The sequence below is a fragment of the Leucoraja erinacea genome, chromosome 5, assembly GCF_028641065.1.
Source record: "Leucoraja erinacea ecotype New England chromosome 5, Leri_hhj_1, whole genome shotgun sequence".
Taxonomy (NCBI): Eukaryota; Metazoa; Chordata; class Chondrichthyes; order Rajiformes; family Rajidae; genus Leucoraja; species Leucoraja erinaceus.
This window is the reverse complement of record NC_073381.1, coordinates 60,483,849-60,498,342: the sequence shown is the minus strand read 5'-3', so window position 1 is coordinate 60,498,342 and position 14,494 is coordinate 60,483,849. Positions and strand designations below refer to the sequence as shown.

Sequence of the window (14,494 nt, the reverse complement as noted above, 5' to 3'; positions counted from 1 at the left end):
CACTGCCATTTATAAAAGTTATATTATACTCTAAAGGGTCGAGGAAAGTTTAATGATAATTGTGCAGAAATAGAAACTATAGCTCTGAGAAAAGATTGAAAAAGTTCAAATTGATTTTTTTTTGCATGTGGGCAGGCTGGGAGGAAACATAACATGTGTATACAATTATAAAGGATCTAGATAAAGTCAATAGGAAGCATCTATTTCCTTTAAAAAGGTAAAAAACTAGGGAAATGGGTATAAGGTAATAGGTTTGGTGGAGCGAGGAAGGAATTGATTTTCACCTAGAGAGTGGCAGGATTGTGGAAATCATTGTCTGTAATGATGATAGTAGAAGTAAATCCTCATTACTTGTGTGTTGAACAGCAATGACCAACAAGGCTATGAATCATATGTTGAAAATTGGGATTAGACCTTTTTCTTGATTACCAGTTATATAAATAAATTGAATAGTTCCTCTCTTTGTACGTTCTTTATGAAATATGGAAATAGTGTGCACGAAAACAGCCCACAGGATTCTGAAACTAATAATATTTTATGCAAAGTAGACAAATTAGAAATTAATTTAATTTTGTTTTAATGATAACATACCAGCTTAGCCTTGATTGAGCCAGAGTCAACATTTTGCCCAGTCTTGGCATGCAACTGCAGTTGGACAGCATGAAGCTGCAGAAGCTGATCATGCACTTCCTTTTCTAACACAACCTTCTCAGCCTGAGTGTCAATTAGTTCCGACTTCAGGTCCAGAAGCTGAGCCTACAGAACAAATACAAATAAATTATTAGTAAGTGAAACCATTGTAATATTTCCATAAGATCACATCTTCATTTTATTCAGAATAGCATTTTAGGGTTTAATTTAATATATTTACAATACTTTATTCTACCAGTACCGGAGCGTGGTGACTCTTTACGTGCTGCTCCCAGAGGGGGAAGAACAATCACCCAATATAATCTCCCTAATCTTTTAAATCTTGTTTCTACCTATTGTACTTGAGTTTGGCTTGATTATATGTATGTATGTTATCAGATTCAAATGAATAGCACGCAAAACAAAGTTTTCCACTGCACCTCATTACACGTGGCAAAAATAAGCCAAAACCTCAACACTACACCTTTCTCTCAATGTCAGCATGACAAAGAAGATAGTGATCGACTTTGGGAAATGAAGCGGTAAATATACCCCACTGGTATTGACAGTGCCGAAGTAGAGATGGTTGAAAACTTCAAATTCCTAGGAGTCAATATCACCAACAACTTCTCCTGGACCACCCAAATTGAAGCAACAATCAAGAAAGCACACCAATGCCTCTACTTTCTTAGAAGGCTTAGGAAGGTTGGCATGTCCCCAACAACTCTCACCAACTTCTACTAATGCAACATAGACGGCATTTTATTAGGATGCATCACAGCTTGGTCTGGGAACAGCTCCATCCAAGACCACAAGAAATTGCAGTGAAATGTGGATGCAGCCCACACCATCACATAAACCAATCTCCTACTATTGACTCCATTTATACCTCATGCTGCCTCGGCAAGGCCAGCAGCATAATCAAGGTCGGATTGCGTCCTAGCCACTCCCTCCTCTTCCTCTCCCCTCAGGCAAAAAACGCAAACCTCCAGATTCGGGGACAGCTTCTAAACTTCAAGAGTTAGATTCTGCTCTTAAGGCTAAAGGAATCAAGGGATATGGGGAAAAAGCAGGAACAGGGTACGGATTTTAGATGATCAATCATGATATTGAATCATATTGAATGGTGGTGCTGGCTCGAAAAGCCGAATGGTCTACTCCAGCGCCTATTTTTTTCTGTTTCTGTTTCTAAACAACTAATTGTCCAAATTTGAACCATACAAACAACTATGAAGAAATTTCCAAACATATGTACTTATTTATGTCCTAAAATATTCCATAAAGGGCCAACAAATAACCAGAAAGGATGTAACTTGCCATAATATTCAGAAATGCACAACACCGTATATAACAAAGCATTCATTATTCTGCATATTCGGACAATATGAGGACCCATTTTATGAGTTACAAAAGTACAACCACCACATCATGTGGACTCATAGATAATGCTGGTAATCTGATCAATCTGATCATTGTGTCTATGAGCACATTTGTAAAACATTCCTGAGCACAATCTACATAGTCATCTACCTGGCACGATACTTTCGTGATCCTGCAGTTCAAACATTCACAGGTGCATACTTCCCTGTAGTTTAAAAATATCCCAGTCAGGCTGCATTGTACTGCGCCAGAAACCTGATCTGAACTTTTGCTCTCCTCTATTGCTCCTGCAGCAATTGAACAGTTATCTCATCACTGCTCAAATCAGTGTGAACCACTAAAGCAATGTGATGGCAGCCCTAAGACTGATGTTGAGGTGACTGAGGCAATCCCAACACTGAGAGGCACGGTGCAGGAATGCACCTTAGCTGGCTCAGCAAGTCCAGGCCAGTGCAGCAGACTGACAGTGGCTAATCTACACATTAACATGCCATCCAGTTGCTCTGCGTTTTCTCATCGCCTTCTATGGATGTGGTGAAAGGCTGCTGCATCCCCTTAACATTTGACTTCCCTAGACTAAGAAAGTCAACAGGGATCATTAGCCATTGAACTTGTTACTATGGAAAAATCTCCAGGATTGTGAGAACTATGCAGCCTGACTAAAAGTAGGTGTTGTGAGTAACTTACATTGGATCGGACAGCTCGTGATGAGAGACCATGGGTATGGATAGTCTGTCAACATGTGGAGCATCCACGATCAATCCCTAACAATGATTGCATTTATTCATGGTACCAGCTTGAATGCAGTTCTAAACTTTGCATCTCAGCACTGAGAAACCGCTACACTTACTCTGGCCCGCACAATGTCAGACTTTCTTCTTTTTGCGTATGGCGTGCACAGCCTAAAGTTGTAGGACAACTATTTGATCTTATTTGATTGTGCAAGCCAGGTTGATTGCATTCGTCTAAACAGGGCGGACCACGTGAAGGTTGGAATGTCCACCACATGTCAGACCTTACAGGCAGCCTCTGCACAGTGCCTCCATACCGAGCTATGCAGTGATGTTATCACTTTAATGGGCCTGTCCCACTTGGCGATTTTTTAGGCAACTGCCGGCGACTGTCATAGTCGTAGCAGGTCGCCGAAAAACAGGCAACAACCTACGTCATCCTGGCGACAACCTACGACAGCACCTACGTCAGGAGAAGTCAAGCTACACTCATTGGCGTCAAACCCACTGTTGCCGAAAAATGTTCAACATGTTGAAAATTCAGCAGCTACCAGAAACACACTACGACATTTTGCGCAACTGAGAACACTACTCCCGGCGACCACCGGTGAACATGTGGCAACAAACTAGTCGCCTGTAGTTGCCTAAAAAATCGCCTTAGTGGGACAGGCCCATAACTGTTTAATTGTTGCAAGTGTTCCAGAGAGCCAAGACCTCAACCAGATTACCAGCACTGCAGCGGGCAGCAACAAAGAGGCAGGAGTTTCCTTCAAGTTTATTGCACAGCAGCACTGAGAGTTATAAATCTCTCAATATCATGTTATCATGATCCCTTCTACCATTGATTCCACAATCAATGGTAGAAGGGATCATGATAACATGATATTGATTCCACAATCAATGGTAACATTGATTCTCTTTTTCTCTCTTTCCTATGGGAATGCATTTTGAGTGCAATGTAGGGTAGCAATATACTGGATCGTTTGGCCTAATTTCTACCAAGATGATTTCTCATTGCAAAGATATTCACTTTTACCTTGGGGGCTTGGTTTAAAAAACAATTTCAAATCCCATTATGCTGATTATTGTAAATGATGGAATATAGTTGTTTGAAACATAACAAATGTCACCAATAAATAGTAATGGTAACAAAGGAGAGCACAATTAATCTTCTCTAATTGCTCTTTGAAAAGATGCAACAGGCTCTACTTCAAGCACACTGTATCATGAGCCTATAATTCTCAGCACATCTTGTGAATCTCCATAAATCTCTCCCATAAACCTGTCTCCTCAATTTCTTAGTTTAAAATAAACGCTCCTCTTTATTAACACATTAACAAGAGGGAAACAAGTATTTCATCCAAAAGTCAAAATACTGGAGATGCTGGAAATATGAAATGCTTAACAATATGGATATCGTCTGTGTAACGATAAATAGAATTCATCATTCCAGTTGATATAAAAATGTTAGGGGTTATAGAGAAAATAATTCCAAGTTGCAGAGAAAAGGTGGAGAGAAAAACAACAAAGGAAAGTTCTGTGACATGATAGAGGCCATGAAATAATGAATGACACTTAAAAGTGACACTAGCTGAAGAGTGGTTAAAATTAAGTAACAATAGCATGGATTTCCTCCAATTTCCACGCACACTCCAAAGATATGTGGGCGATAGCCATAAGTTACCTCATATGTGTCAACGTGAAAGAATCTGAGGGAGTTGAAAAGAATGCAAGGAGAAAAATTAGATTAATATAAAATTAGTATAAATGGGTGGAAGTTGTGAACGGTGGGCATTTCCACCCACTGACTATCTACCCTATCCGTGCCTGGCAGGTACCCCTTAAGTCTCCAAAGCTCCAGAGAGCTCCAGCTTTGGGTGATACAGTGGCGCAGGTGCTGCCTCACAGCGCCAGAGACCCGGGTTCGATCGCAACCTCGGGTGCTATCTGTATGGAGTTTGCACATTTTCCTTGTTACAGCATGGATTTCATCTGGGTGCTCTGGTTAACTCTGTTTATACAGAAGCCATTTAACCTAAAGACTGTAGGTTAATTGTAAATTTCCTGTAGGGAAAGTGGGATAACATAAAACTTGTGTGAAAAGATGATCAATGGTCGGCGTGGACTTGGTGGGCCGAGAAGCCTTTGTAATTACTGTATCTATTTAACCAAAGGATACAGCATTCAATGTGCAGATTGTAAAATTTGTAGAAAGATGGTATAATGCTACAACAATGACTTTTTGGATATACCTCTGCCAGAAATAGCTCCAATTAATCAAGCATCTAAACATCACTAACTGCCGTAAAAACTTTTGAGAGGCTAATTGATAAAACTGAAAGTAGGGCATACAATATTTTTCCAATCATTCAGGCCATTGGGTTAACTATCGAGTTAAAATATACAAAGTACTATTCTAATCCAAATGTGGCATTTCCCACTAAAAGTATTGCATAGGTCAAAACAGCTTCACTGTAGTAACATCTATTGCTACTTAGTGATTTACATGAAACAACATTAAAGTAATTTAATTTGTTTTGCTGCAGCTTTATTTAAATGTACCACCACATTGATGATACAGATCATCCCTAATATGTTTTTATAGTAAATAGTCTGAAGAAGGGTTCTGACTGAAGTGCCGCCTATCTATGTTCTCCAGGAATGCTGCCTGACCAGGTGAGCTACTCATTCATTTGGTGTCTTCCTAATGTTTTTCTTGGGTGTACAAATCATTCAAAGAGAGTTGGTACACTCCTTTGTGGCTGCATTCTTAGTAATATCCAAAAACTTTACTTGCTCAACTTAACTTCCTGAGTTTTCGTTTCCTTGTATTTACTTTTCATCTCTAGCCCCCGTCGACCTTTACAAAAGTGATCAAACAAAATTTAACTCAAAATTTAAGAAGATATTTTGAAAAAAACTGGAAGTAAAAACTAAACTAAACTTTAAAACATCACAAATCCAAAACAATTAACCATAGAGCAGTGCAACACAAGAGCTGGCATTTCAGCCATGATTCTGGATTGAACATGATGCTAAATTGAACTAATTCCTTTTAATCCCTTTTACATTATCTATAGTTCCCCCACTCACTGCATATTCATATGCCTATCTAAAAGCAGCTTAAACGCCACAATTATACATGCTTCCACCATCACCCTTGGTCATGCATTCTACTACCGCTCTGGGTAAAAACAACGTGCTAAACATCTCCTTTGAACTTTCCCCCTCTTACCTTAAAACCATGCTCTCCGGGGCTAGACATTTCTATCCTGAGAAAAAATATTCTAACCGAGTACCTTATATATGCCTCATAATTTCATAAATTTCTATCAGATTTCCCCTCAGACACATGACAGGAAAAAACAATGTAAATTTGTGCAACCTCCCCTTATAGCTGATACCCTCTAGTCAAGTGTGTATGCCGGTAAACTTCTGCACCTTCTCCGAAGCCTCCACATATTTCCTGTAAAAGGACCACCTGAACGGCACACAATACTCTGAAAATCTGTGGCATTATCAAAAAAATATACAAGTTAGTATCATTCATATCTAGTGAAGGAAGACCATGGCTATTTTAAAGCAAATGAAAAAGTTGTGGGTTTTTTTTGGATTGCAAATGCATTCCAATAAAATATCAATAAATATAATTTGATTATTATCCTTCAAGATGTTACAGCAAATCACATGAAGATGCAGATCTAGTTCAGATTAATATATACTGAATACCTTTTGCTTGCAAGTTCCAAGTCTACAAAATGGAGTTTCTTTTATTCAGCTAAACCTTTCTCCTATTTAATGCCACCCATTGCACATCACTCTCTTGGTCAATCATTTTAATCCACCTACAATGACTTTCAGTGGTAATGACTAGAGCCTAAAATATCTGTTCTTAGTTGTTTATGTATTAAAAGCAATCAGCAAATGTTTTTGCAATCTATTCAAGTGGTTGATAGGCCTGATCAACAGGTTCTACTGGTACTTATCAGATCTTTATGCTTAAATAATCTTAGGTTCCAGAATAATTCACATCCCCTTACACATAAGATTATTACTGCTAAATGGGATGGATGGAGTCTCATGTTCCCCTCATTTTATACACCTCTGTAAGATCTCCTAAACCTTGGCACTCAAAGGAATAAAGTTCTAGTCTGCCAATCTTTCCCCGTAACTCAGGCCATTGAGTCCTGGCTATATCCTTGTAAATCTTCTCAGCACACTTCCTAGCTTCATGGCATCTTTACTACAATAAGGTGATCAAACTGAATATAATTGTCCAAGATCTCTTCCAAAATTCATGAGACAAGTTCTCCCACGCACAAATTCATCCCTAATCCACTCTTGTCTTTTTAAATGCATGTATGTCTTATCCTTCAGAATCCTCTCCAGTACCTTTTCTACCACAGATGTTAGGCTTACTGGTCTATTGTTCCCTGATATATTGTTGCATCACTTCTTGAATTGAGGCACAGCATATCCACCATCCAGTTCTCTGGTACTCCACCCGTTTCTAACAAAGATTAATTTATCTCCACCAGGACTCCTGCAATTTATTCCCTAGCCTCCCAGAGTGTCCTTGGATATATCTGATCAGGCTCAGGAGATTTATCAAACATCATACATCTTAGGACATCCTGTCCGAAGAAGGATCTCAACACAAAATGTCACCCATTCCTTCTCTCCAGAGATGCTATCTGTCCCGCTGAGTTACTCCAGCATTTTGTGTCTATCTTAGGACATCCTGCACCTTCTCGACTGTAATACAGACTGTCGACAAGACATCGACCCGAAACGTCACCTATTCCTTCTGCCATAGATACTGCCTCACCCGCTGAATTTTCCAGCATTTTTGTCTACACTCCATTAACTTCCCGTTCCCTCGTCTTCAGGTCCTTCTCCATAGTAAAAGCAGAGGAGAAATATTCATTGAGGATCTCGCCCAGCTCCTGCGGCTCCCTTATAAAATCTCTTTGAATTCTCCTTAATCCTAACTTTCAGAGTTATCTTATTCCTCCTTTTTGCCCTCCCGATTTCCTTCTTTTTTAAGCGCGCTTCAATCCTTTATAGTTCCCTAGGTATACACTGCCTGTACCTGGCCCATGCCTTCTTCTTTCTCCTGACCAGATCCTCAATTTCACACGTCATCCAGGGTTCTTTACTCCTCGTTATCTTGCCAAACACTAAGCAGCAACGTGTATACTTTGAACTCTCACTTTCACACTATCAATTTGCCTGCAAAGAAACCAAGTCCATAATAATTTTTAAGTTAATAGAACTGTGGTCACTGGCCCCAAAAGACTTGGTGACTGACAGATGTTGGCAATATGCTCCATCTCAATTAATGGACAGGTTTTTCAAGAGGTGGACTCGGTTGCTGGACTGTTTAATTCTCTTTCCCATTCCTACACTGACATTTCCACCCTTGGTCTCCTCCATTGTCAGAGTGAGGCTAAATGCAAATTGGAGGAATGGCATTTCATTTTTTGCTTGGGCAGCTAACAGCCCAGTGGTATGAATATTGGTTTCTCTCACTTAAGGAAGCCCCGTCATTCCCTCTCTCTATCCCTCCCCCACCCAAGTCACACTAGCTTGTCATTTTCATCCTGCAAACAGTTTACAATGGCCTGTTTCCTTTATCATCGTTACTTTTTTGGATAACTTTCATTCATTATTCTTTATCTCTCCACATCACCGTCTATATCTCGTTTCCCTTATCCCTAACCAGTTTGAAGAAGGGTCTCGACCCGAAACGTTGCCTATTCCTTCTGCCATAGATACTGCCTCACCCGCTGAATTTGTCTACACTCTGAAACCAATATCAGCCAAGCCTCAGTAATCGTGCTGCAGAATAGACTATGCAAGTATTTGCGTATCCTCAGAGGCCATAACAACTCCACCCCCCACCCCCGATATTAGTCTGAAGGTCTCGACCCGAAACGTCACCCTATTTCTTCTCTCCATAGATGATGCCTCACCTGCTGAGTTTCTCCAGCATTTTTGTCTACCTTCAATTTTCCAGCATCTGCAGTTCTTTCTTACACATTTGGTTTTAGAGTGTGGTCATCGTAGATTAAATACTTTTCTATTAATTCTGAAGATTAACCCTAATCCTACAGGAAGTTTGTAAGGAAGGGAAGTGCGCCTTTTCTACACGATTCGCAAGGTGTTGGCGAGTCACCTTCTTGAACCACAATAGGCAATCTCTTGAAGTACTTCACCAATTCCAGTGTTAGAGCCCCAGGATTTAGACCCAGCAACAATGTGGGAACAACAATACATTTCAAGATAGGGTGGTGTGCAACTTGGAGCAAAACGTGCAAGTGGTGGTGTTTCCATGTGCCAACTGTCTCCTTATCCTTCTTGGAGTGAGAGGTATTGTCAGGGTAACCAAGCCAAGCAGCCACAATGCATTTTGTACACCACCCATGGCGTAACCAGGTAGGGAATGAATGCTCAGGAGGATGTCTGGGATCCAATCAACTGGGTTGCCTTGCCCTAGACAGTGCTGGGCATATTGAAGTTGCAATCATGCAGGCATGAGGATATTAAATCACATTCTTACCTTGTGATTTTTAGGTGGTGGAAAGGATCTTAAGTGTCAGCAGGCAAATGGCTTACCGCAGGATATCCTGTCCCCAATCCGTTCTCACACATATTGCAACACAGTGTGCCGATTTTGGAGCATTGGAATACTTTGAGTGGTGGATGAAGTGACATCGAGCAAACCACTTTGTTCCACATGGTGTTAAGTTGGCACATCCAACAGGCATAAACCATTTTTTTGTGTGTTAGATTCAACTCCCGCCAGTGGAGAGTTCTCCTTTTGATTCGCAATTACCCTAGTTTAATTTAATCTGCATTAAGGCAAACATAAGATTGCTTCTGAAAATGGCACGATTTTTGGCATGTGCCATTGGAGGAAGATTTTCAATGGCATTTACAGTTCAACACTTCCAGAGCTTTTCTGCTGCAACACACGTAAACCATCGATAATTTCAGGAACCATTCTCAGCACTATAGGTGATCTAGCACCAATTGATAACAAACCTAAAGGATGTTTGGTAAAATGGCCAGGCAATTGTGGGACTGATCATATCATTTCTTCAATGGTGGCATCGACACTGTGGTGGAGGAATTGGACAACGGAAATATATTCCAATGCTGCAGATCAGCTTTCCTCATCAATGTCTGTTCTAACAGACACACCAACAACAGTGCAATAGTTATCCTTTTACATCATGTAGAAACATGACTAGATTCTTCCAGTGCATTACCTTCACAGTAGAATAGTGTTGTTTCATTATTAACACAAAATATACTAATATTCTGCTCATACAGGGCAGAATCAGGCCCTTTGACCTACTGCTAATCAAGTACCTATTTATACTAATCTCAATTTCCAGCAAATAGCCTGTAGCATTTTAAACCATGGAATCTCAATCCTCCTCAAAATACTTCTTACATGCCTGCCCCCACCACACTTCAAGAGTGTGTTCCAGATTTCAGCCACTCTTTTCCTCGAAATCCCAAGCTTGAAATTTAAACATTCTTCTCACTGATTACTAATTTATTAATTATTGATTATTTTATATTTCTTTGGGTGTTATTGCATTAGTGGACATAAAGACGCAGCAAGAATTGCATTGTTCTGTTGCCAGTACATATGACAATTAAACTCTCTTGACCTTTAACAGTTGATAATTAGGCTCTATAGTTGGACGGGACACAGCACACCTTCAGTCAAGTTTTGAATTTACACACTCTCATCATAATTATACAGTGCTCTCCATAATATTTGGGACAAAGACCCATAATTTATTTATTTGCCTCTGTACTCCACAATTTGAGATTTGTGATAGAAAAAAAATCACATGTGGTTAAAGTGCACATTGTCAGATTTTAATAAAGGCCATTTATATATGTTTTGGTTTCACCATGTAGAAATTACAGCAGTGTTTAGATATAGTCCCACCATGTCAGGGCACAATAATGTTAAGAACACATGGCTTCAAGAGTGTTTGTAATTGCTCAGGTGTGTTTAATTGCCTCCTTAATGCAGGTATAAGAGAACTCTCAGCATCTAGTCTTTCCTCCAGTCTTTCCATCACCTTTGGAAACTTGTTTTTGCTGTTTATCAGCATGAGGCACAAAGTTGTGCCAATGAAAGTCAAAGATGAGACTGAGAAACAAGAATACAACTGTTAAGAGACATCAGCCAAACCTTAGGCTTACCAAAATCAACTGTTGGGAACATCGTTAAGAAGAGAGCACTGGTGAGCTTACTAATCACAAAGGGACTGGCAGGCCAAGGAAGACCTCCACAGCTAATAGCAGAGAAGAATTCATTCTATAACAAAGAAAAATTCCCAAGCACCTCTCCGACAGATAAGAAACACTCTTCAGGAGTCAGGTATGGATTTGTCAATGGCCACTGTCTGCAGAAGACTTCATGAACAGAGATACAGAGGCTACACTGCAAGATGCAAACCACTGGTTAGCTACAAAAATAGGATGGCCTGGTTACAGTTTGCCAAGAGGTACTTAAAAGAACAAACAGAGTTCTGGAAAAAAGGTCTTGTGAACTGAGGAGACAAAGATTAACATATCAGAGTGATGGTAAGAGCACAGTCCCCCTAGTCCTCACCTTTCACCCCACCAGCCGTCACATACAAAAAGTAATCCTCCGTCAGTTTCGCCACCTCCAACGTGACCCCACCACTCGCCACATCTTCCCATCTCCCCCCATATCTGCCTTCCGCAAAGACCGCTCCCTCCATAACTCCCTTGTCAATTCTTCCCTTCCCTCTCGGTCCACCCCCTCCCCGGGCACTTTCCCTTGCAACCGCAAGAGATGCAACACTTGTCCCTTTACCTCCCCCCTCGACTCCGTTCAAGGACCCAAGCAATCGTTCCAGGTGCGACAGAGGTTTACCTGCATCTCTTCCAACCTCATCTATTGCGTCCGCTGCTCTAGATGTCAGCAGATCTATATCGGTGAGACCAAGCGGAGGTTGGGCGATCGTTTCGCCGAACACCTCCGCTCGGTCCGCAATAACCAAGCTGACCTCCCGGTGGCTCAGCACTTCAACTCTCCCTCCCACTCCGTCTCCGACCTCTCTGTCCTGGGTCTCCTCCATGGCCACAGCGAGCAGCACCGGAAATTGGAGGAACAGCACCTCATATTCCGTTTGGGGTCTGCACCCCGGGGGCATGAACATCAAATTCTCCCAATTTTGTTAGTCCTTGCTGTCTCCTCCCCTTCCTCAGCCCCCCTGCTGTCTCCTCCCATCCCCCAGCCTTCGGGCTACTCCTCCTTTTCCCTTTCTTGTCCCCACCCACCCCCGCCCCCGATCAGTCTGAAGAAGGGTATCGGCCCGAAACGTTGCCTATTTCCTTCGCTCCATAGATGCTGCTGCACCCGCTGAGTTTCTCCAGCTTTTTTGTGTAACCTGATGGTAAGAGCAAATGGAGAAGGGAAGAAACTGCCCAAGATTCAAATCATACCACCCTCATCTGCGAAACACGATGGTGGGGGTGTTAATGGCCTGGGCATGCATGGCTGCTGAAGGTACTGGCTCACTTACAGTATCTTCATTGATGATACAACTGCTGATGATAGTAGCATAATGAATTCTGAAGTGTACAGACACATCCTATCTGCTCAAGTTCAAATGAATATCTCAAAACTCATTGGCTGGCGGTTCATTCTACAGCAAGACAATGATCCCAAACATACTGCTAAAGTAACAAAGGAGTTTTCCAAAGCTAAAAAATGGTCAATTCTTGAGTGGCCAAGTCAATCACCCGATCTGAACCCAATTGAGCATGCCTTTTATATGCTGAAGAGAAAACTGAAGGGGACTAGCCCCCAAAACAAGCATGCTATAGATGGCTGCAATACAGGCCTGGCAGAGCATCACCAGAGAAGACACCCAGCAACTGGTGATGTCCATGAATCGCAGACTTCAAGCAGTTATTGCATGCAAAGGATATGCAACAAAATACTAAACATGACTACTTTTATTTACATGACATTGCTGTGTTCCAAACATTATTTTATGGTGTCCTGAAATGGGGGGGGGAACTATGTATAAACACTGCTGTAATTTCTACATGGTGAAACCAAAATGTATAAAAATGGCGTTAATTCAAATCTGACAATGTGCACTTTAACCACATGTGATTTTTTTCTATTACAAATCACAAATTGTGGAGTACAGAGGCAAATAAATAAATGATGGGTCTTTGTCCCAAACATTATGGAGGGCATTGTTTCTCTTATCTGCCCTCGCGTACGTATAAACAGTATTAAACATCACCCTACACCGGGTAACAATGATTTGGGGCAGGGTCTACACTGAGATATTGATATCTTGGCCTTCACCCTAAGTCGGGATGCACAGAGTATATTGTCATATTATTACACTGACAATCATCTGCAAGGTCTGTAGTCACAGATGCATTAAGTACACAACGCCATCCAGATGGAAATACACTTGCTCGCCCTCAGTTCGGGATGCTGTTGTGTACTGCCTTCATTTAGATATGAATACATTATCCTTGGCCCCCGGTCGGAGATGCAGTGTTGACACCGCCGCATTAAAACACTGCCCTCACCTCCAATTTGTGGTTGATCTGGAAGACGGTCTGCGCCTTGTGGCACAGCTGAGCGAAGCAAGAGCTGAGCGCCGTCATCTTCTGGCGGCCCTCATACGTGATCTCGGACTGATCGGGGTCGATCTCGCCCAGCAGCAGGTCCACGTCCACGAAGGCCTTGTCGAACTCCTTCTCCAACACTTCCAGCCAGCGGAACATGGAGGTGCCGGGGCCGGGGCCCGCCCCAACACCAGCCGCCGGTGCCTTCGTGCCCCCAGCCATAGAGGCCATGTTTGCCGCTGCGATGGGAAGAGAGCGCGGGCGGCGGTGGAAGGAAACCCTGATCCTGATCTCTCTCTCTCTCTTCCTCTCAGCGGCACCGCCTCCAGTTCCGGTTGTCAAGGGCCGGCGCTCGATTGCTCCCTCCTGCCACCTCGCCGCAGCCAGTGGCCGGCCGAGCAATCGAGCGGTTGCCGTGGAAACGGAGGACGGGGACGTGAGGGGAAGGGGCGGGGGTTGTGTGGCGTCACCAGACAGGGGGAGGGGCAAGGGTTGTGTGGCGTCACCAGACGGGGGGAGGGGCGGGGTTGTGTGACGTCACCAGACACGGGGGGGGGGCAAGGTTTGTGTGGCGTCACCAGACGGGGGGAGGGGCGGGGTTGTGTGACGTCACCAGACGGGGGGGAGGGGCAAGGGTTGTGTGGCGTCACCAGACGGGGGGAGGGGCAAGTGTTGTGTGACGTCACCAGACACGGCAGGAGGGGCAAGGGTTGTGTGACGTCACCAGACGGGGGGCGGGGCAAGGGTTGTGTGACGTCACCAGACACGGCAGGAGGGGCGGGGTTGTGTGACGTCACCAGACACGGCAGGAGGGGCGGGGTTGTGTGACGTCACCAGCAAAGATTATAGAGCATCTTTGCTCTTCACTACTCTCTGTCTCGAAGTTCCTTCCCTCACACGATGGTTGTAAAGGTTGTGTCTGATGCAAATGGTTTCTTCTGAAATAAATAAAATACGTGGGAGGATAAGCTGTCAGTAAAAACATGCCCAGGCAGTCCACATCTACTTACATCTCTGCTCTAAAGTTGCTCATAGGCAGGGTATCTCTCTGAAGAGGAGCAGAGTGTGAGAAAGAGAACAGCTGGACCAACACTGGA

At 42.7% G+C, this 14,494-nt stretch overlaps 1 protein-coding gene across 1 annotated transcript in view; it reads right to left on the bottom strand.

Annotated features, from left to right (window-relative positions):
* The window catches only part of gopc (golgi-associated PDZ and coiled-coil motif containing), a 30,639-nt gene extending 16,842 nt beyond the window's left edge, over positions 1-13,797 (bottom strand). Inside the window, 2 exon segments of the mRNA XM_055635761.1 lie at positions 592-756; positions 13,359-13,797. Coding sequence (XP_055491736.1) covers positions 592-756; positions 13,359-13,628 — 435 coding nt within the window. The 5' untranslated portion in view covers positions 13,629-13,797.
* Between the last annotated feature and the right edge of the window lie 697 nt (positions 13,798-14,494).